The sequence below is a fragment of the Panthera onca genome, chromosome F1, assembly GCF_046562875.1.
Source record: "Panthera onca isolate mPanOnc1 chromosome F1, mPanOnc1 haplotype 2, whole genome shotgun sequence".
Classification (NCBI taxonomy): Eukaryota; Metazoa; Chordata; class Mammalia; order Carnivora; family Felidae; genus Panthera; species Panthera onca.
Genome location: NC_138355.1, coordinates 33,220,883 through 33,241,778, shown reverse-complemented (window position 1 = coordinate 33,241,778; position 20,896 = coordinate 33,220,883). Strand labels below are relative to the sequence as shown.

Genomic DNA, 20,896 nt, shown 5'->3' with positions numbered 1-20,896 from the left:
TAACTTTGTGTTCTTGCTGCCTAGCTGGGAGATACTGTAGGAACTTCAGAGAGTCCTGGAAAGAGGCATTGTTTTTCTAAGTGTTCCTTTTTAAACTGATATACAGTAAAATTGACTTGTTATATACTTCTGTGAATCTTTACACATATAGATTCAAATATCCACCACCATCATCAGGAAACAGAACAGTTCCACATCCCCAAACACTCCCTCATGCTATCTCTTTTTCACACTTGTCTCCCCACCTCTTAGCCCTTTGGTGACCACTGATGTGCTCTCTACCTCTCTACTTCTGTCTTTCTGAGGGTGTTGTATAAATAGAATCAGCCAGTATTTAACCTTTTGAGGATGTCTTTTCCCATTTTTTCATTGGGTTGTTTGTTTTCTAACTGTTGAATTTTGAGATTCTTTAGTTGTTCTGGATGTAAGTTTGTTGTCAGCTATGTGATTACAAATATTTTCTCCCAGTGTGTAGTGTATCTTTTCACTCTTAACAGTGTCTTTCACAAAGCCAAAAGTTTTAATTTTGGTAAATTCTAGTTTATAATTTTTTTTTTTTCTCGTATGAAGTGTGCTTTTAGTGTTTGATCTAAAAATTCTTTAATACCCCCAGGTCACAATTTTTTCCCCAGTGTTTCATTCTAGAAAATTGTTTTGCATTTTGCATTTAGCTCTATGATTCATTTTGAGTTTATTTTTGTATAAGGTGTGAGGTTTAGGCAGAGGTTCATTTTTGCACACGTATGTTCAATTGCAACAAAACAGTGTTTAAGAGACTAGCCTTTTTTCTTTTTATTCTTTTTTTAAATTGCATCTCTGTCAAAAATGTCAGCATTGTATATGTGGATCTGTTTCTGGATTCTCTATTTTGTTCTATACCACACTGTCTTGATTATGGTAGGTTTATCTTTATAGTAAGTCTTAAAATTAGGGAGTAGAATTCCTCCAACTTTATTGTTTTTCAAAATAGTTTTGACTATTCTAGTTCCTTTGCTTTTCTATATCAATTTTAGATCGGGTTGTCTATATCTATAGGAAATCCTAATGGGATTTTTATTAGAATTCCATTAAATCTATGGGTCAGTTTTTGGGAGAATTGAATCTTTACTCTGTTGAATCTGTAAATTTGCAAATGAACACAGTATGTCGTGCCATTAATTTAGATGTTCTTTGATTTCTTTCAACATTTTATGTTGACCGTATACAGATTCTGGACATTATTGTTAAATATATTCCTCAGTATTTCATCTTTTTGTAGCTGTTGTAAGTAGTATTAAAAATTTGGTTTTCATAAGAGACTCTTTAAGTACTGAGAACAAACTGAGGGTTGATGGGTAGTGGGGGAGAGGGGAAAGTGGGTGATGGGCATTGAGGAGGGTACCTATTGGGATGAGCACTGGGTGTTGTATGGAAACCAATTTGACAATAAATTATATTTAATATAAAAAAATAAAATGTGGTTGGAGAAAAAAATAAAAATTTGGTTTTCATTTTTTCATTGCTGGTATAAAGACATTTGAGTTCATTTTTGTGTTGACCTTATATCTATGACCTTTTCAAAGTTACTTATTAGTTTAGGAGTTTTTGGTAGAGTTCTCATCTTTTCCTACATAGACAATACATGTTTGGCAAAAGGGGCAGTTTTATTTTTTCCTTCTAGTCTGTATGTCCTTTATTTCTTTTTCTTGCCTTATTCTTGCGAGGACTTGTAGTACTAGGTCGAATAGGAGTGATGACAGTGGACATCCTTCCCTTGTTCCTGATCTTGGAAAGCATTCAGTCTTTTAATTATGATAGTCACTGTGGAGTTTTTGTATATGGGAGGCAGCAGATTTAATTTTTGGTTTTGTTAGCTTTTTATTTTGAAAGTAATGCATATTCATAAACATTGCAAGTAATAACTGAAGCCACTATAAGGAAATACAAGCCTACGAAATTTTAAACCCTTAATTAACTGTTTACATTATTACAAATGTTTAGTGTTAAAGTGGTGAGAATTACCACTCATTACCAGTTGTTAGATCAGTAGCTCCATGAAAGTTTCTTGAAGAAATACTTGGTGTGGGCTTACTCTGGAAATATTTTCAGTAAATGGAGTAGTCATGGGGCGCCTGGGTGGCTCAGTCGGTTAAGCGTCCGACTTCAGCTCAGGGCACCATCTCGCGGTCCGTGAGTTCGAGCCCCGCATTGGGCTCTGTGCTGACAGCTCAGAGCCTGGAGCCTGCTTCCGATTCTGTGTCTCCCTCTCTCTCTGCCCCTCCCCCGTTCATGCTCTGTCTCTCTCTGTCTCAAAAATAAATAAAAAAAAAGTTAAAAAAAAATTAAAAAAAAAATGGAGTAGTCATGGGGGTGGGGGAAGATTAATTTATTGAAAAATGTATTTATGGTTAGAAATTTTGAAAACTCATGGCTCTTAAGTTGTTCAGTTTTTTCCTAGAGTAATGTTTCATTCTACCTTTGTTTTTGACTCTTAATATTGTTTAATAGAAAACCATCTCACATACCAAAAACTTTAGTAAGCAGGTTTTAAAATTCTGTTTTCATTTTGTTTATTGACAACTTATATGCTTGGGCATTTGAGTTCACATTAAGATTTTATGTTAAACTGCAAACTTTAACAGTAAGCGTTTTGATTTTCCTTGAACTTTGGAAAATAGTTTACCTTAGAGTGGTGCTATAATGGTTGGTAAAATTTGAAGTGAGAAAAACAACTTTAACATTTATTGAGTATCCAAAAGTAACTTGCTGTTGTAGTTTCTTTATTCTCTCTTTAGATTTTGGGATTTTAATGATGTAGAAAGCAATAATTCCTTTCAACATATTACTTTTGTAAAAACTTGTTAGAAAGTGGAATGCCTAAATTTTTTTTCCCATTGACTTCTCTATCTTATATGGGAGTTCTTTCATTCCAGAGAACTAAACAGTGTCTAATTATGGTTTGTGCAGGTGCTGTCTCTTGGGTCCAGACTACCTGGTTGGCAGGTGATTAACCAACCCAAATATTCTTGCCAACCAGTGACACCTGCAGCTCTGCAGGGAAAAGAGGGAGAGAGGAACTGAGATGCAGGTGACGGGGTGGGAGGGAAGGTTGAGTTTGGTAGGAGGACTGCGTGAGCTGGGCACTTTGAGGTATCTCCTTTTCTTGCCAGGGTGGGTGGGTGGGTGGGTGGGTGGGTGTGTGTGTGTGTGTGTGTGTGTGTGTGTGTGTGTGTGTGTGTGTGGTGTGTGTGTGTGTGTGTGTGTATGAAATGCAGTTTAAAGGTGTCAGTATATTTATATGAAAGTATGGATTTTGTGAAACTCAAATGTCTGAAAGTCAGGATTGCGTGCATTACATTGATGAATGTGCCATTTGGTTTACCTAATGGGCACGATGGGAAATGTTCACTATAGTGTAACCTTACATTTTCGTATATCCAATTATTCCCATCCTACATTTGGAGAGTCATATCTTTGAGAAATGGAGAGTGGGCATGTCCCTCTCTCTCTCTTTTTTTTCCATGTTTGATTATTTGTATCTTGACTCTAAGTTTTAAAAAGAATGTTACTTTTGTAAACCCTTTATCTTCTTAGCTCTGCTATTACCAAACTAGTAGCTGAACAGCCATCAGATTTGACTGTAATAAGTTGCTCATAAAAGTAGCTTCTTAAAATTTATATTTGACTCATTCCTACTTGGTTCTAAAGGGACTTATTTTGTGATCATTTTTTTGTAGGCGATATAATATGTTTGAATAATTTTTGTAGCTTTGTTTTCTAGGAACTATCAATCTCATGAAGAAGACAATTCTTTTGTGTAGGTCTGAGTTAAGAGAGTGATTTCAAATCATAATTTTGATGGTAATTAGATAAATGAGTATTTTAGACTTGACTTTTAAGGAAACTTGGTAATACTTATTCAAAAGTAAGATAAAATAAATTTTATATAAAATAATTTATATAAAATAAATTATTTTTATATTTTATATTTATATAAATACATATTTATATTTTTATAAAATTTATATATTTATATTTTATATTTGTATGAAATAACTTGTTATTTATATAAAATAAATTAACACTGTGAAATGGATACAGAGGATCTAATTACTGTATGATCTGTTGATTATTATGGTCCTGAGCTAGGCCAAGCCCTAACCTCAGGTCTTTGTTTTAAAGATAGGCAAGAGGGCTCGTTTTAAAAGGTTTTTTTTTAATGTTTATTTATTTTTGAGACAGGGAGAGACAGAGCATGAATGGGGGAGGGGCAGAGAGAGAGGGAGACACAGAATCGGAAGCAGGCTCCAGGCTCTGAGCCATCAGCCCAGAGCCCGACGCGGGGCTCGAACTCACAGACTGTGAGATCGTGACCTGAGCTGAAGTAGGACGCTTAACCGACTGAGCCACCCAGGCGCCCCAAGAGGGCTCGTTTTAAGGTTGCTTTTTCTTTGGTTTATTACCCAACTGGTAAAAAAGCAGTTAGTGGCTAGTACTAGAGCCTGTATTCAAACCCCTTTCTTAGCGCCTTCTCTTCTGCCAAAGCACTTCTTCGGCTGCTATTTTTTGGTTGACTTACATTTCTCTGTAAAAGACAAAATGGATTTACCTAATAGGCATCAGGAATATTACTTGCATACTTGGAATTTTAATCTTTAGGAGGGCTGATTTGGTTATGTACTGGAAGGACTACTTTGTTTGGAATCATGGCTCTGAGATCCAGTCCTGCCTGTAACTGATTAATATGTTTAGTATTAGTAATGCTCTTGGGCTTGGTTATCTTGTCCTGCCAGGCAGGGTTGTTGTGATGATTAAATGAAGTAAAGGATTTAATATCTTAGCACAGTAGGAGACAGTTACCTTCACTGTAAGCCCTTATTTGTTTTCCTAAATTCAGAATTTGCTGTTGGCATTAACAGGGGCAGATAGACTACAGATATTACAGCGGTATTTCCCAAATGTGTTCCAAATTTAGTGGATGTTGCACTAAGTAAATAAAATAACAACAAATAACATGATAAAAATAAAAAGTGGAGTGGATAGATGACCTGGGGAAATACTGTTTTATTTTCCTTTTGGAGATTTACTAGGCATAATAATATATTAAAGGCCTTTAGAAATTCTGCTGTAAAAAACATTTCTTTTTTAAATTTATTTAAAAAAAAATTTTTTTTTTAACGTTTATTTATTTTTGAGACAGAGAGAGACAGAGCATGAACGGGGGAGGGTCAGAGAGAGGGAGACACAGAATGTGAAACAGGCTCCAGGCTCTGAGCTGTCAGCACAGAGCCCGACGTGGGGCTCGAACTCACGGACCTCGAGATCATGACCCGAGCCGAAGTCGGCCGCTCAACCTACTGAGCCACCCAGGCGCCCCAAAAACATTTCTTTCTTTCTTTCTTTTTTTTTTTTTTAATTTTTTTAACGTTTATTTATTTTTGAGACCGAGAGAGACAGAGCATGAACGGGGGAGGGTCAGAGAGAGGGAGACACAGAATCTGAAACAGGCTCCAGGCTCTGAGCTGTCAGCACAGAGCCCGACGCGGGGCTCGAACTCACGGACCGTGAGATCATGACCTGAGCCGAAGCCGCCCGCTCAACCGACTGAGCCACCCAGGCGCCCCAAAACATTTCTTTTTTAAATAAAGGTAAACTGAAATTGTCATTAAGCTCTTCCTTTAAGAGCACTGATTTTAAAGAATATTGATATTCCGTACAGCACGGTTTGTGAAGCGCTGCTTTAGGGTCATAATTTTGAAGATGACTTGGGGATAGAATTCTCTGTAGCAAGAGGCTTTTCAAGATATATGTCTAGCATCTTACCCATGATAGGTAACGCTTGCAGTGGAAATTTATGAACTTTAAACAGAAGGAATCACCACTTTAAATTCCATCTTCTGTGGAATTTATTGGCTGAATTTTATGACAAAATACTGAAATTCACCCAGAAAAAAGTTACTAAATGCTAGTTAGCAACCTGTATCAGAGAGAATTTACAGTATTTTTTAGAGTTGATACTACTTGTTGAGATAATTGCTAATACAGCATTAAAAGTTATAAAAGTATGGGTCTGAAGGCTCAGTTTGTTCATTTTCCTTTAAAAAAAATTTTTTTTTTTAACATTTATTTATTTTTGAGAGACAGAGAGAGATAGAGCACAAGCAGGGGAGGAGCAGAGAGAGAGGGAGACACAGAATCCAAAGCAGGCTCCAGGCTCTGAGCTGCCAACACATAGCCTGATTCGGGGCTCAAACTCACAGACCGTGAGATCATGACCTGAGCCAAAGTCGGCCGCTCAACCAGCTGAGCCACCCAGGCACCCCTTGTTGTCCTTTTTTTTTTAAAAGTTGGTTTATTTATTTGGAGACTATGAGCCGGGGAGGGCCAGAGAGAGAGGGAAAGAGAGAATCTGTCAGTGCAGAGCTGGTTGCGGGGCTAGATCTCACAAAGTGTGAGATCATGACCTGAGCTGAAATCAAGAGTCAGATACTTAACTGACTGAGCCACCCAGGTGGTAACTGAGCCACCCTGGCTGACTTTAAATAGTATATATATATTTTTTGTTTTGGACCTCAGGAGTAGTGTTGAGTTGATCATCATGTTCAGTTCGTGGTATCGTGACCAGTCATCAAAGACTTTTTTCTTTCTCTCATCCATAGGCAACTGTTTTAATGTGTTTGATGTTTTCTTCTTGTCTTTGCAAGGTGCATATTGTAGCATCAAGTACGTGAATTTTACATTTGCCTAGATGGTATTATGTATCAAATGTCAGTTTTTCCCACTAAAATGCTATTTGATGATTTAAACACCCAGCCTTCTTTTTTTAAGTTTTGTGAGGAAATCTTTTTTTAAATTTATCTATCTATCTATCTATTTATTTATTAATGTTAATTCATTTTTGAGAGACACAGAGAGACAGAGCACAAGCTCTGGTGGGGCAGAGAGAGAGGGAGACACAGAATCCGAAGCAGGCTCCAGGCTCTGAGCTGTCAGCACAGAGCCCTACACGGGGCTCGAACTCAACGAGCTGTGAGATCATGACCTGAGCCAAAGTCAGACACCTGACTGACTGAGCCACTCAGGTGCCCCAGTGAGGAAATCTTTCTAAATGGTGTTAGACTTTTTGGCTTTTATAATTAGAAAAATATGAAAGAATCCTCCCTCTTTCTCTTTGCCCAGGGAATATTGATAGGATTATTTGTCCCTGAAAACCCTGATAGGATTATAATGTTTTATAAGTTACTTTTGTTTTTTTCTTCATCATTATATGGTCAGTGATTACTTCTCACAGATATCGGTGTGTCTGGCCATTGTGGCTGCTTTTTTTTAAAGTGAAATTATTTATTGAGCTAATTGTAGATTCACATACAGTTATAACAAGTAATACAGAGCCGTCTCTTGTACGCTTTGTGTGGGTACTGCTGAATTTTTTGCTTTTACCTTATATGGAGGCTCAGAAGGGGGATGGGCTAGCTTGTTAGAATTATGTCAAGTAAGAGTGAAGCCAGGGCATTCTCTTATGAATGTAATGCATGAACTTTAGTGTGTGGATTTTTTGTTAGCTGCCTTTTTCTTAATTTTGTAGCGTGTTTCAGATGGTGAAGTTATTATATAGCTGAGTGATATAAGTGATATATAGAAGATATATATAGCTAAGTGATAAAATATGGTATTTCTTTTCTTTTAAACAAATTGAATTATTTATACAAATACTGTTGAAAGTAGTTATACAAATTTGAAATCTTAAATTTTGGTAATGATGAGATATTTCTGTGTATGTTTTGTTTTAGGTTGTTTCTCGAAGAAACCCAGAAGATGTCCAGGAGGTAACATGTTTATACATATGAAATTTTATTTTATGTATTTGATACAAATTTAATTAAATGCTTTGTTGAGGAAACTGAATATTGGTATGTCTATATTTATGTTTGTCTGGATCTGTTAAGTACATGTTAAGTTACACGAGGAAGAATTTAAGGAATTATAGAGCTGTTTAATGTGATAATATTTTTTTTGTTTTTAATATTTATTTATTTCTGAGACAGAGACAGGCAGAGCATGAGTGGGGGAGGGGCAGAGAGAGAGGGAGACACAGAATCTGAAGCAGGCTCCAGGCTCCGAGCTGTCACCACAGAGCCTGACGTGGGGCTCGAACCCGAGATCATGACCTGAGCCAAAGTTGGATGCTCAACCGACTGAGCCACCCAGGCACCCCTGTGATAATATTTTTGATAACTAACATAAGGTTTCAATATAAGTTAAGAGCTCTTATTTATTTCAAAGTCATGATAACTAATAAAAAATGAAAAGTATTTGAGTAACTAATATTAATTTTAAAGATCATCATAATAAATTATGGGTTCCTGTCTACTTTGACTTTTTTTAAATGTTCATTTATTTTTGAGAGACAGCATGAGCTGGGGAGGGGCAGAGAGAAGGGGGGACAGAGGATCCAAAGGGGCTCTGTGCTGACAGCTGCAAACCCGATGCAGGGTTGGAACTCCCGGAACAGTGGGATTATGACCTGAGCCGAATTTGGACACTCAACCGACTGAGCCACCCAGGCACCCTTACTTTCACTTTTATATTGAGTTGGCGTGTTGACAGCTTGGAAAACTGCTTTGGGTGTAACTGTTTCTTTTTCAAATTTGTTGTTCTTTTGCTGACTCTTCTCTAAAATGACGCCAGCTTGTTGTGTTTTTGCTTAACGCTATATAATTCTCTATTTGTAATTACTTTGCGCTTGTTATAGACCCTTAGGAATCCTAGCTTAGGAGCTTGTTTCTTTTAACATTTTTTTTGATTTACTTTCATTATTTTATTTACCTGCTCATTTACACTATGATTAGAAGCACGTATGTTGGGGAAATTTTTTTTTTCTTACTGAAGTGTTTAAAAAAGACATTATAAATTGGCATTCTTGATTCTACAGCAGGTTTTTTTTTTTTTTTTCCATTTGAATTTTAATGTGTTTAGGTGGAGTATGTATTTTCTAACAAGTCCCACTGCTCCTTACTTAAGCCTGGCTTGATTCATACATTTAAGTTGATTGTTTGGTACTGGTTGATTTGAGTGTGTGACCATCAGGCTTAGACCATATTTGAACTTTTATACATTATCATTTCTTGCTATATTTGATCCAGTACTTGTTTTTGTCCTGTGGTTAAAAAGAGTTTAAAAGATTTCGTACTATTTTCCTTAGGGATTTTAAGATATCTCACTTTTCCCCCTCAGTAGCCAGGAAGGGAATATTGTAATATTGTTATCTTGGAAGAAAAGGATATGTCAATTTCTATGTCTATATCCTCCCAAAAAGGAAGTGAAAGTAATTTGCACCATTCTTTAAAGTACTCTCTCTACTTAAGTGTCAATTGGTTAGTGTGAACTTTCTTTAAACTTCTTCTAATTATGTTGAATTAATAGTATAGGCTGTTCTGCTTTTGAAATTTTACAACTCTGTTAAAATTAAAAATGGGTTGTATTTCCTTTGAATACATTGTCTGATTGCTATGCTGTAGTTTGTAGCTTGATGTTCCCATTTTCCAGGGAGAATCCTGAACCAACCCATCCATGAACATACTCTCTGCCATTTCCTTAATCCTTTTTTGGGGAAAACTCTTTTATAATAACAACTGTTGGTGAACCATTCATCAGAATACTCTTGTAAGTGTCCTTTAGTTAGATGATTGCATGGTCCTTTGTTAGAAATGATATAAAAATTTTTTAAAATGTCTTCTGTCTGGTTGGCTTCTTAAAATATAAAATGACTTAGAAATTATAACAACACTTTAGCTTCTCATGTATTTCATTTAAACATTGGAATTCTCATTTAGGAGAGAAATTCACTACCCAGAATTTGTTTCCATTTTCTTGCCTTTCACTTTCTCTCTCCTGTTAACAGATTCATTTAGTTAACTGTTTTAGAATTTAATCAGGCTTCCCAAGAGCTATCGAGGATTAGAAGATGTACTGTTAGTCCAACCAAATATAGGGCCAGTAATATGCTATCCTTCTAAAACCAGCGACGTTTTGCTGGTTTCCTCTTCTGGTTTTCTTTGATAGATGTATTCTCACATGCTTGGCACATGCTACCGGGTAGCAGTGTCTTCTAACTAAGAATGCTGAAATACCCACATGGAATAATCTTAAAATTATCCAGGATAGATTAAAAAAAATTGTTTTTTAATCCCTTAAAAATTCCCTCTAAAAGAGCACCTGGGTGGCTCAGTCGATTGAACCACTGACTCTTGATTTCGGCTCAGGTCATGATCTCATGGTTTGGGAGTTCGAGCTGGAGTTGGGCTCCATGCTGATAGTGTGGCGCCTGCTTGGAGCCTGATTTTTCTGCCCCTTCCCTACTCACGCTCTGTCACCCAAAATAAATAAACTTAAAAAAAATTCCCTCTAATTTTTATTTTATATATTTTGAAAATGTTTATTTATTTTGAGAGAAAGACAAGTGGGGGAGGGACAGAGAGAGGGAGAGAGAATCCCAAGCAGGCTCCGTGCTAAGCATGGAGTCCCACTCTCGGCTCAGTCTCACAACTGTGAGATCATGATCTGAGCTGAAATCAAGAGTTGGACACTTAACAACGGAGCCACCCAGGCGCCCTCTAAGTTTTTATTTTTTAATAGCAGCATGGGAAAATCTGAGGGGACAGCAGCAGTTAATGGGGCCTCTCGTTCAGTAGATTCTCAAAAGCATGAACACCTGCAGAAAAGAAAGAACTAGAGATATATTGTGCTCTCCCTCCCCTACCTTTAAAAAAAAAAAGTAACCTATAACTCTGTTTCTCTATAGGTAGTAGATTTCACTGGTGAAATTTGGGAAAGGAGAGCTGAAATAGAACTTTACATTTAGAAATGTGTCAAGGGAAAGAAGAGTCTTGAAAAGGGGAGAAAGAAAATCCATAAGGAAATATAGTAGTGACGTTGGTTGCAAGAAAAGATGATTCAGCAATTTTAAATACTCTATCAGAGGACAGACTTAATTGAATGAGTGGCTTTGTTTATGAGATCTACAGGTTTTTGCTCTCATTAAGTGAAATTATCTGAAAAGATAACATTTATTTTCTGTAAAAATTATTTTAAGGGAATGTTTTAATGAAAGTTAAGCTTTTACTAAAGCGGTAGTCTATATATGATTGTCACTGAAGTAATATTTAATTGAGGAATTTTATGCAAAGTAACTTTCACGAATAAGAAATTTCTGCAGGGTTGGTTCAATAGAGCAATAGCTATTATGCAACTTTTTTTGTAATAGGAAAGAATTATTAGGGAAAGTAATTTTTTGCATGCATCTTTTGGGACTTTGTGTAGTCCAGTTACAAACATCAGTACTTGCTAATGTAATGGAAGTATGCTTTTGTTCACTTCTCCATTTGGAAGATTTCTAGAAATGTCCAAGGTTACAAGGAGTATGAAGAAAAAAAGGCAGTAGATGGTGACACTTTGTGATGCTTTGGTTTCCTTCATTTCTTGAGGGTTTATATTTGCTCTTAGGTATTTTGGTTCTGTAGCTTCAGTGTTGAGAATAAGGAGTATGTGAGTGAATAAATTAGGCATGATGAAGAGTCTCACCTTTGGGGCTCTAATTCTTACTCTGATAGACAATCTGCCAGTTTATAGACCATGTTATTATCATTATTGTGATTAAGTTGTTAACTTTTGCCCCTTAAGTTACTCTGCCTTTATTTAAAAATGGCCCTAACTAGAATAGAAATTTTATCTGCAGATTTAATTTAATTTAATTTAATTGTTTCTAAGAGCTACAGTCTTTCAAATAGCTCTTATATCTCGTTTATAAAGGCTTTGGGGATGGCATTTACCATATGCAAAGCCCATCACCCATTTCTTCCTTAAGCCGTTGGCAACATGGTGCCATTGTAATTTGATATGTTTTAAAAATATAAAAATAACATTGTTGTTTTTCCTATGATAGAATTATTTTCCCGTATCAAAACTAGAGACTACAGAGAAGCAAAAAGTATGAAAATTGAAGTCACTTGTAAGCTCACTGTCCAGAGACTGTTTCCTTTTTGAGTGTTGTTTTGGCTGTCTTAGTTGTTAGCTCCTCTTGCTCTGTCTTTTACTGGGACTCTTGGTTCTTTGCTGTCAGCTTTTGTCCCATTCACTTTTGTTTTAAAATAAAATCTCTTCTTCCATCCGGGTGGACTGTGTCATGGCACAACTAAGCTTCTTTTTTTTTTTTTTTTTAACTTTTTAAAAAAATATTTATTTTTGAGAGAGACAGAGACAGAATGCAAGTGGGTTTGGGGACAGAGAGAGAGACACAGAATCTGAAGCAGGCTCCAGGCTCCGAGCTGTCAGCACAGAGCCCAACGCAGGGCTCGAACTTACAAGCTGTGAGATCATGACCTGAGCCAAAGTCGGATGCTTAACTGACTGAGCCACCCAGGTGCCCCACAGCTAAGCTCCTTAAACACTTACTTTGCACTTGGTTTCCTCTTCCTTACTTCTGGCTGGCCTCTCAGTGTTAGGGTTTGCCATTGTTTTGTTGTTAGATTGCTCACGTTACCGATGCTGAGAAACCTTTCCTGAGTGATTGCCACCTCTCTGCTGATGATTCCCAAATTAATACATCTTGCTTAGTTCTCACTCTTGAACTCCAAATCTGTGTCAAATATGCCTAAAATTGAACTTTGTTCTTATCTTAAAAGTTTCTTCTCCCTTTTTCTTCACTTTAGAGAGTAGGACCATGATTTATTCAGTTGCAAAAGCCCAAATTCTCGTAATTATATTTGACCTCTCACTCTCCTTTACAAACTTCATCCCCAGTCCCTTCTCTCTCTATTTTTGTTGGTCTAATTGCTACTTCCCTTCAGTATGCTTACCTAAGATAAGACCTTCTGTAGGTGCTCCTTCCATAACTCCCTTGGGCTTCCTTGTCTGCATCTATCACACTGTCTTGTGACATCATCACTGTGTTGGCTTATCCTGCCCAACTAGGCTGGGAAGTCTTTGAAGGCAGGTGCTGCGTTCTCATTTCTTCATCCTTTGTGCTTACAGAGAGCCTAGCACAGAATAGGGTCTTGAAAATAATTGTTTTGGTGACTATTTTCGTTGTTGAATAAATAAATAAAAGGAAGCATCCAGAGGAGACAGTTTAGATTAATTCATATTATAGTCTGACTAGTCTCCTAGGATTAATAACTATATTAAAAACAAGAAACTCATCATGGTAGAATTTTAGGCAGTATGATAAAGTTTAGTGAAGAATTTCTTATATGCAGAGAGTCATTTTTTGACAAGAGTCTCTTAAATCACACTTGATTACCTGCATGGCCTAAGATTTGCTTATTAGCGTTACACTCTATTGAGTTCGTTAGAAGTGAGGCAATTAGGTTTTTAAGAAGCAAAGACCCTAGTATACCAGTAATTAAATTTAAAACTCAGTTTTACCCTATTTTGTGGAGACTGAGGGGCTGAATCAGTGATATCAAAGTTGTGTCAAATCTGTTTTCTTTTTACTAATTTAATCTGAATAAGGTTAAATAGTAATTCAAGTTAATGGAAGTAAACTTCATGTGTTTTATAATCTGGATGACTTATTTTCTGTTTTGAAATATACTTGGTTTAATGGTATTGTTTTCAGGATTCATCTTGCCTTAAGAAATCTTTACTATTACTTTTAACTGGGATTTGTGAAATAAGATTTATGAAATGTAAACGTTCATGTTAATTACTTGCTACACAACCATTTCTTTTTCCATGTTAATTAGTTTATCCTTTTAGGCAAATGGTGTGTGGGTACTTGATGTTTAAAAATTGTCTAAATTAACTATTTTGTGTTTATAAACATGCTGTTTTTGAGACAGAATATGTATTTTGACATCTGGCTTGTTTCAGGCCAATAGTAATTGATTTTTGAAGAGGTTAAGTGACATTTTAGATAGTATAGACCTTCTTTGTACCAGGTTGAATATTTTTGCAGTATGAAGAAAACAGTATTTGCTTAAAATGAAATTTAAAAACCAAAGCAGAAAAGTTAGAGAAAGAATTGCTGTTTTGCATGGTGTGTGTGTGTGTGTGTGTATAATTTTATTGTAGAGATAGAGAGTGTGTGTGCGAGTGGGGGAGAGGGGCAGAGGGAGAGAGAGAGAATCTTAAGTAGGCTCCATGCTTAGTGCAGAGCCCCACACAGGGCTCAATCCCACCACCCTGGGGTCATGACCTGAGCTGAAATCAAGAATCGGACACACCCGACTAAGCCGCCCAAGTGCCCCAGCTACTTTATATTTTTAATGAACTATTATTATTTAATTTCAGACAGTTAACCATGTTGGTTCAAACATATATTTGTTTGCCTTTGCATGACAGTTTGAGCTCTTTAATGGAAAAAGATTATTTGTTCAGATATCTGAACCTATGTAGTTTCACTGTGAGGTACACATTTAATTTTCCTTTCTCTTTAGATAATCGTATGGAAGAGATACAGTGACTTTAAGAAACTACACAAAGAACTATGGCAAATTCACAAAAACTTATTCCGACATTCAGAATTGTTTCCTCCATTTGCTAAAGGGATAGTGTTTGGTAAGTGACGATTTTGAAATTGTGACTTTAAAAAGTGATGATTGGCTAATCATGTGTATGTGCTGAACCCTGAAATGCTGTACTGTGAAGTCAAAAGCCCTTTATAAAGATCATTCACATCATGCAGCATGCACTTGAAGTTATTTTTTCACGTTCGTGGTATAGGTTGATTACTCAGAATGCATTTATTCTTCCCTTTTGTGAAACTACACCATACCAACAACTCCAACTCCGGCCCGTCAAGCAAATAAAAAATAAAAACATGTGGGAACACAACAAGAGATGATATTGAATTACAGTTCTGAAATTTGGGGATTTTGAAAAGTTTTTACTTTGTATATTTTTTCTGATACCTTCCTTATAATGTGAATGGTTGCGGTTTGAGGCACCCAACCAGGCCAGATGCGGACATTTTGGGATGGGCTCTGGGTATACTGATTGAGTAACACCTGTTAGGTTCGTGGCTTTGCAAGATGTTAACACAAAACTGAGGCACAGAGAGTCTCAGTCCTCTGTTCCTGCTTGCCCTGCTGCCGGTGGTGTGTGTGTGATAGATACTTCAATGGCGCTCATGCTCTAGCAGATTCTGTTGCCAGTTCCTGCCTGCGGCTCCCTGCCTTCTGCTCTTGACATGCTGACACCACAGCAGAGAGTTTCCTGCTTATCAGTCCCAGCCTGCAGGTTCTTGTCCATCAACTTTGGCCTTCCTGCCATAGGACAGCTCTAGCTGGGGTAACCCAGCTAATTTTCTCATTCAGTGTGCCGCAGCCACACTATCTCCAGTGAGATGTGAACTCCAACTTGAGAAGGAGATGCCCCTTCCAACTCTTGCCTCTGGCTCTCTCCCTGAACTCTAGGGTATTCCTTAGAGTTCTCTGTTCGTCCCTTTTAGTAGTTAATCCTGTGCAAATAGTTAATAATTCTTTGTAAGACTTTCTCTGTTCAAATTGCTGTGTGGACTCCATTTTCGGGGTGGACCCTGGCTGCTGCAGAGGCCATTATTTGGGTAGTAGATATATACTCATTGCAAATCGCTTTTGTGTTCTTTCAGCAGATGGAGTCAGGAAACATGCATTTATGCACATTGCATACATTGTACATACTTGACTCATATGCACGTCTGCATACATATGTGTATGAGCGATGTATACATTTATATACACTACATGTACATATTTTACAATTGTTTGTAATAGCTTTTCCCAACACATTTTTGTATGTTCGCTTCTATTCCTGCCCCCTCCATCCCCTAAGATTTTGGATTTCTGGTCTTGGTTAGAAATGTCTCCCAATTCCTCCATTTGCTCGTGAGATGATTTTTAGAGCTTAAAAAAATTAAAAAAATTTTTTTTAATGTTTATTTATTTTTGAGAGAGGGAGACACAGAATCTGAAGCAGGCTCCAGGCTCTGAGCTGTCGGCACAGAGCCTAATACAGGGCTCAAACCCGCGAACCGCAAGATCGTGACGTGAGCTGAAGTTGGACGCTTAACCAACTGAGCCACCCAGCCGCCCCTAAAAAAATTCTTTTTAATATCCATGTGGAATTTATATTTGAATGGGATGTCAGATAATACTTCATTTTTATGTTTCTTTCAGATGGATAGACATCTAAGGTATTTATTAAATAATAGGTATTTTTCCCAATGAAATGGATGCCATCTTCATTACACATTGACTTTTCACATGCATTGCCACTAATTAAAAGTTTTTTCTCTTGTGGCATTTGCTTATTTTTATAGTAATACCTATTTCTGTACCACGTTGATTTTTGTGCAGTGGCTTTGTAGAGTATATTCTGATACCAGCTGTATTTCTCATTGACATTGGGGAAATTGCTGCCTTTCAAGATAGGCCTGGAATTCCTAGGGTTTTTATATCGGTAATTCTAAGAAGCCATGCCAGTTATCTGTTTATTTCCTCTTAGCTTCAAGTTCCTTCTTTCATTTTCTGTTCTACATGAATGGATTGGACTCTTTCAGAATTTTTCCTTTATAGAGTATGCTGTTCACAGTCGAGGATGCTGGAAGGGGCACTGAAGGAGGGTAAAGGGGCTTCTCTTCCATCTTCCAGTGTGCTATGAATTTTGTTTTTCTTTTTGCTCCCCCTGCACTGTTGCCAGAGGCATTTTGCCTCAGCTGTACACCTAAAGCACAGTCTGCTGATAAGCTTGCATCCCCAGCCAGTTTGGTGGCCACTTAGTTGAGTACACCAAGGCACCCCAGGTCTATTGGAGAGTGGGCATCTGACTCTCTGACTTCCCGAAGGTTGTTTCCTGCAGGCACTGTGAACCCCAGACCTTGTTGCTTTGCAGGTGAGCAGGCTCCTGATTCCCCCCTCTCCTGCATGCCTATCTGCCGGCCTTGGCCTGCCTTTACCCCAGAAACTTGTTTCCCATGACCTTTCCAACACAGACATTGTGTACTCCAGGCCTTGTGTTACTTTGCTTGTAAGTGGGCTCCCGGCATTGTGACTCTTGTGTTGCTCGTCTCCTAGTCTTGTCCCATGTGAACTCTGGAGGTGTCTTTCTTGCTTTCCTGGCACTGTGGCCCACCTCTGGCCCAAGAAATCCAGCTAACTTTAACTTCTCTCCCATTCGGTGACTACAACCACATCTTCTCCAGGAGGATCCCAATCCCAACTTTGGGGAGGGGTTCCCCTTCCAGGTTGTTCCTTCCTTGGATACTTTCCTTTTCCCTGGGGTAGTCTTCAGAGTTTTAATAAGTTAAACTGTTGTCTAATAGTCTTTATATTAAGCTTTCCTTGTTCAAATTACTATGTGGATTTGGTCTCTACACTGACCCTACTGATGCTCTCTTTGATTTAGGAAGAAGTCTGAATGATTTGAAATTATCCAGTTTCCATCGGCTTGTAGTTTACATGGAATAGTGATTTTTTCAGGTTGATTGCAGGACCACAGTATTCACTGAGCTTTATTTACACTTGCTTCTGCAGGATATTTTGCATGTTTCACAACTCCTTGAGATCTGGGGACAAGATACAGAGACACATAATGGTATAGTAACATCAGTGGCATTTATGCCATTATTCCAGAATGGAGTGGCCATCAACAGCTTTTTTGCTACAATTCTTTAATGTTAACAAATCTTAATATTAACAATTCATGATAGGGGTGCCTGGGTGGCTCAGTCGGTTAAGCGTCTGACTTCGGGTCAGGTCATGAGCTCACGGTTTGTGAGTTTGAGCCCTGTGTTGGGCTCTGTGCTGACAGCTCGGAGCCTGGAGCCTGCTTCGGATTCTGTCTCCCTCTCTCTCTGCTCCTCCCCACTCAGATTCTCTCTTGCTTGCTCTCTGTCAAAAATTAATAAACATTAAAAAAAATTTCATGATCCATAATGATATCTTGAAATATAACTAATGTAAAGAGGTATCTGAGGTTCATAATCACAAAGGAAAGCATTTGTATTTTCTTAGGTGAAAAGCAATTGAGGGATGTGGTCAGTAGCAATAGGACCATTAGTTTTGATGACTAACTAACATCGTTTTGTTCCCCTAGGAAGCATTGGGGGATCCATAAACTCTTGTTAATCTTTGCTTGCTTTTGGGTCTTTGAGCCCCAACATTCCACGGTGTTCACATTTTTGGTGCCTTCTGTTCATCGTTATTACCCAGTATCTATGGTTTCTTACTTGTTTTCCTGACAGTTTTCGGATTAAAAGTATAGTTGTGTTTTGCCATTGAGCTGCTACCTCTTTGGACCATGATTTTGCTACTATTAAGAGTCTTCTTTTATTAATATCAACCCAACCATAATTATGTGGAAATTTTAAAAGCACACTTAATTCAAGAAACATTTTAAAAATAGGCACTGTGGGTATGATGACTCAGCTTCTGTCTTCAAACTTAGTCTTCTGTAGCTAAGTGAGCATTATGATCTAGAAGTTCTGAAAGAGAGGTTCTTTAGTATGTGGCATCCTTACCATCAAGTTTTGAAGTTTCGTGGTAGTCTACTTTTTTTAAAGATTTTCTAAAATTGAAGTACAATTGACATATAATATGACATGAATTTCAGGTGTACAACATAGTGATTAAACATTTACATACATTATGAACTCCATGCAATGATAGTACCATCTGTCATCATGCAAAATTATTATGATATTATTGACTGTATTCCCTATGTTATACTTTACATCCCTGTGACTTATTTATTTTATAACTGGAAGTTTATACCTCTTAATCCCCTTCACCAAATATATTTTGCCTCTCTCTAAACTCCTTCCCCTCTGGCAACCACAGTTTTGTTCTCTGTATTTATGAATCTGTTTCTGTTTTGTTTGCTCATCTGTTTTTTAGATTCCATATGTAAGTGAAATTGTACTGTAAATGTCTTTCTCTGACTTATTTCACTTAGCATACTACCCTCTAGGTTCATCTGTATTGTCATAACTGGCAAGATTTCGTTCTTTTTTATGGCTGAGTAATATACCATTGTGTGTGTGTGTGTTTATGTATACCACATCTTTTTTTTTTTTTATAGTTTATTTATTTATTTTGAGAAACAGAGCACAGGAGGGCAGAGAGAGAGAGAGAGAAAGAGAGAGAGAGAATCCCCACTGCCAGTGCAGAGCCAGAAGTGAGGCTTGAGCTTACGAACCACAAGATCATGACCTGAGCTGAAATCAAGAGTTGGACACGTAACTGATGGAGCCACCAGGCGCCCCAGTACTTTATAATTTCCTTTGTTGATAGACACTTAGATTGCTTCCAGATCTTGGCTGTTATAAGTAATATTGAAATAAACATGGGGTGCATATTTCGTTTTGAATTAGTGGTTTCATTTTCTTCCGATAAATACCTAGAATTGGAATTGCTGGATCTTATGGTAGTTCTATTTTTAATGTTTTAAAGAACCTCCACACTGTTTTCCACAGTGGCCGCACCAGTTTACATTTTCACCAGAAGTTGTAAGAGGATTCCCTTTTCTCCACATCTTTGCCAATACCTGTTGTTTCTTGTCTTTTTCATCACAGCCCTGACAGGTGTGAAGTAGATATCTCATTGTGGTTTTGATGTGCATTCCCCTGATGATGACTGATAAGCATCTTTTCATGTATCTGTTGGCTATCTGTGTGTCTTCCTTGGAAATATGTCTACTTAGACCCTCTACCCATTTTTTTAACTGTATCATTTATTTTTTTTGGTGTTGAATTGTATGAATTCTTTATCTATTTGGGATATTAACCCAAGTGACACCCTACTTTAATTATGACGATGCAAATAATTAAAAAAATTCCCCAATCTGAGGAGTTTTAAGAATCATGCTTCTGAACTCACACCAAAAGGTGTTCTTGGTATATTCTAAAAAATAAGAAACCTCCCTCATACTTAGCTGTCTTTTCCTTCCTCTTTCTCTCTGTTTCCCAGACACAACTGTGTGATTAGAGGCTGCTTTATTCTCACTTATGTCGGGACCAAGCCTGACACATAATTGCCTAAAAAATAAGTTGAACAAAAAGAATGAGTTAGGATTTAAGAGACGAAGTAGTTATATGCAGTGAGATCATTGAAAGTCAATCTCAAGGCAAAAATTAAAAAGTTAGGTTATACTTAGTATGGGGATATAAATGCACAACAGGAAGAGTATAAATTTGCACAGTTTTTGGAAGTCAGTTTAAAATACATCTTTTTCGGGGCGCCTGGGTGGCTCATAAGCGTCCGACTTCGGCTCAGGTCATGATCTCACGGCTCGTGAGTTCGAGCCCCGCGTCGGGCTCTGTGCTGACAGCTCAGAGCCTGGAGCCTGTTTCAGATTCTGTGTCTCCCTCTCTCTCTCTCTGACCCTCCCCCATTCATGCTCTGTCTCTCTCTGTCTCAAAAGTAAACATTAAAAAAAAATTTTTTTACAAAAAAAAAAATACATCTTTTTCTAACAAGGCTGTTTTTAGTAAATTTTACTACATATCTGTTCTCACCTCTGCATAAGAGATATTTATTAATGAAAAAAGATATTTATCAATGATTGTTAGATGTTTTAGTCTCAGAAGTCTCCTTAGCAATCTTAAAAATTATTGAACATCTCAAAATACTGTTTATGTAGTTGGACCTGTTAATATTTACTAGAAATTTAAAAATATTATTGTATAAAATGAAAAATAGAGTATATTACATGTTAATATTTTTTTAATTTAAATTAAAAAAAAATTTTTAACCTCTATACCCAACGTGGGGCTCAGACTCATGACCCTGAAATCAGGAGTTGCTGCTCTACCAAGTGAGCCAGCCAGGCCTCCTCTGCATATTAATATTTTTATGAAAAATAGCTTTTCCAAAGGAAAAAAATTGTAAGAATGGCATTAACTTACATTTGTGAGTTAGTGCTTGGATCAAGAAAAGACAGC

General features: G+C 37.3%; 1 protein-coding gene across 12 annotated transcripts in view; it reads left to right on the top strand.

Annotated features, from left to right (window-relative positions):
* RPS6KC1 (ribosomal protein S6 kinase C1) overlaps positions 1–20,896 on the top strand; it is a 317,521-nt gene that overhangs the window by 5,413 nt on the left and 291,212 nt on the right. For all 12 annotated transcript variants that reach the window (XM_078440686.2, XM_078440687.2, XM_078440681.2 and 9 more), the window contains exons 2-3: positions 7,770–7,805; positions 14,415–14,535. In XM_078440686.2, the coding sequence (XP_078296812.2) occupies positions 7,770–7,805; positions 14,415–14,535 (157 nt within the window). The remainder of the gene's footprint in view (positions 1–7,769; positions 7,806–14,414; positions 14,536–20,896) is intronic.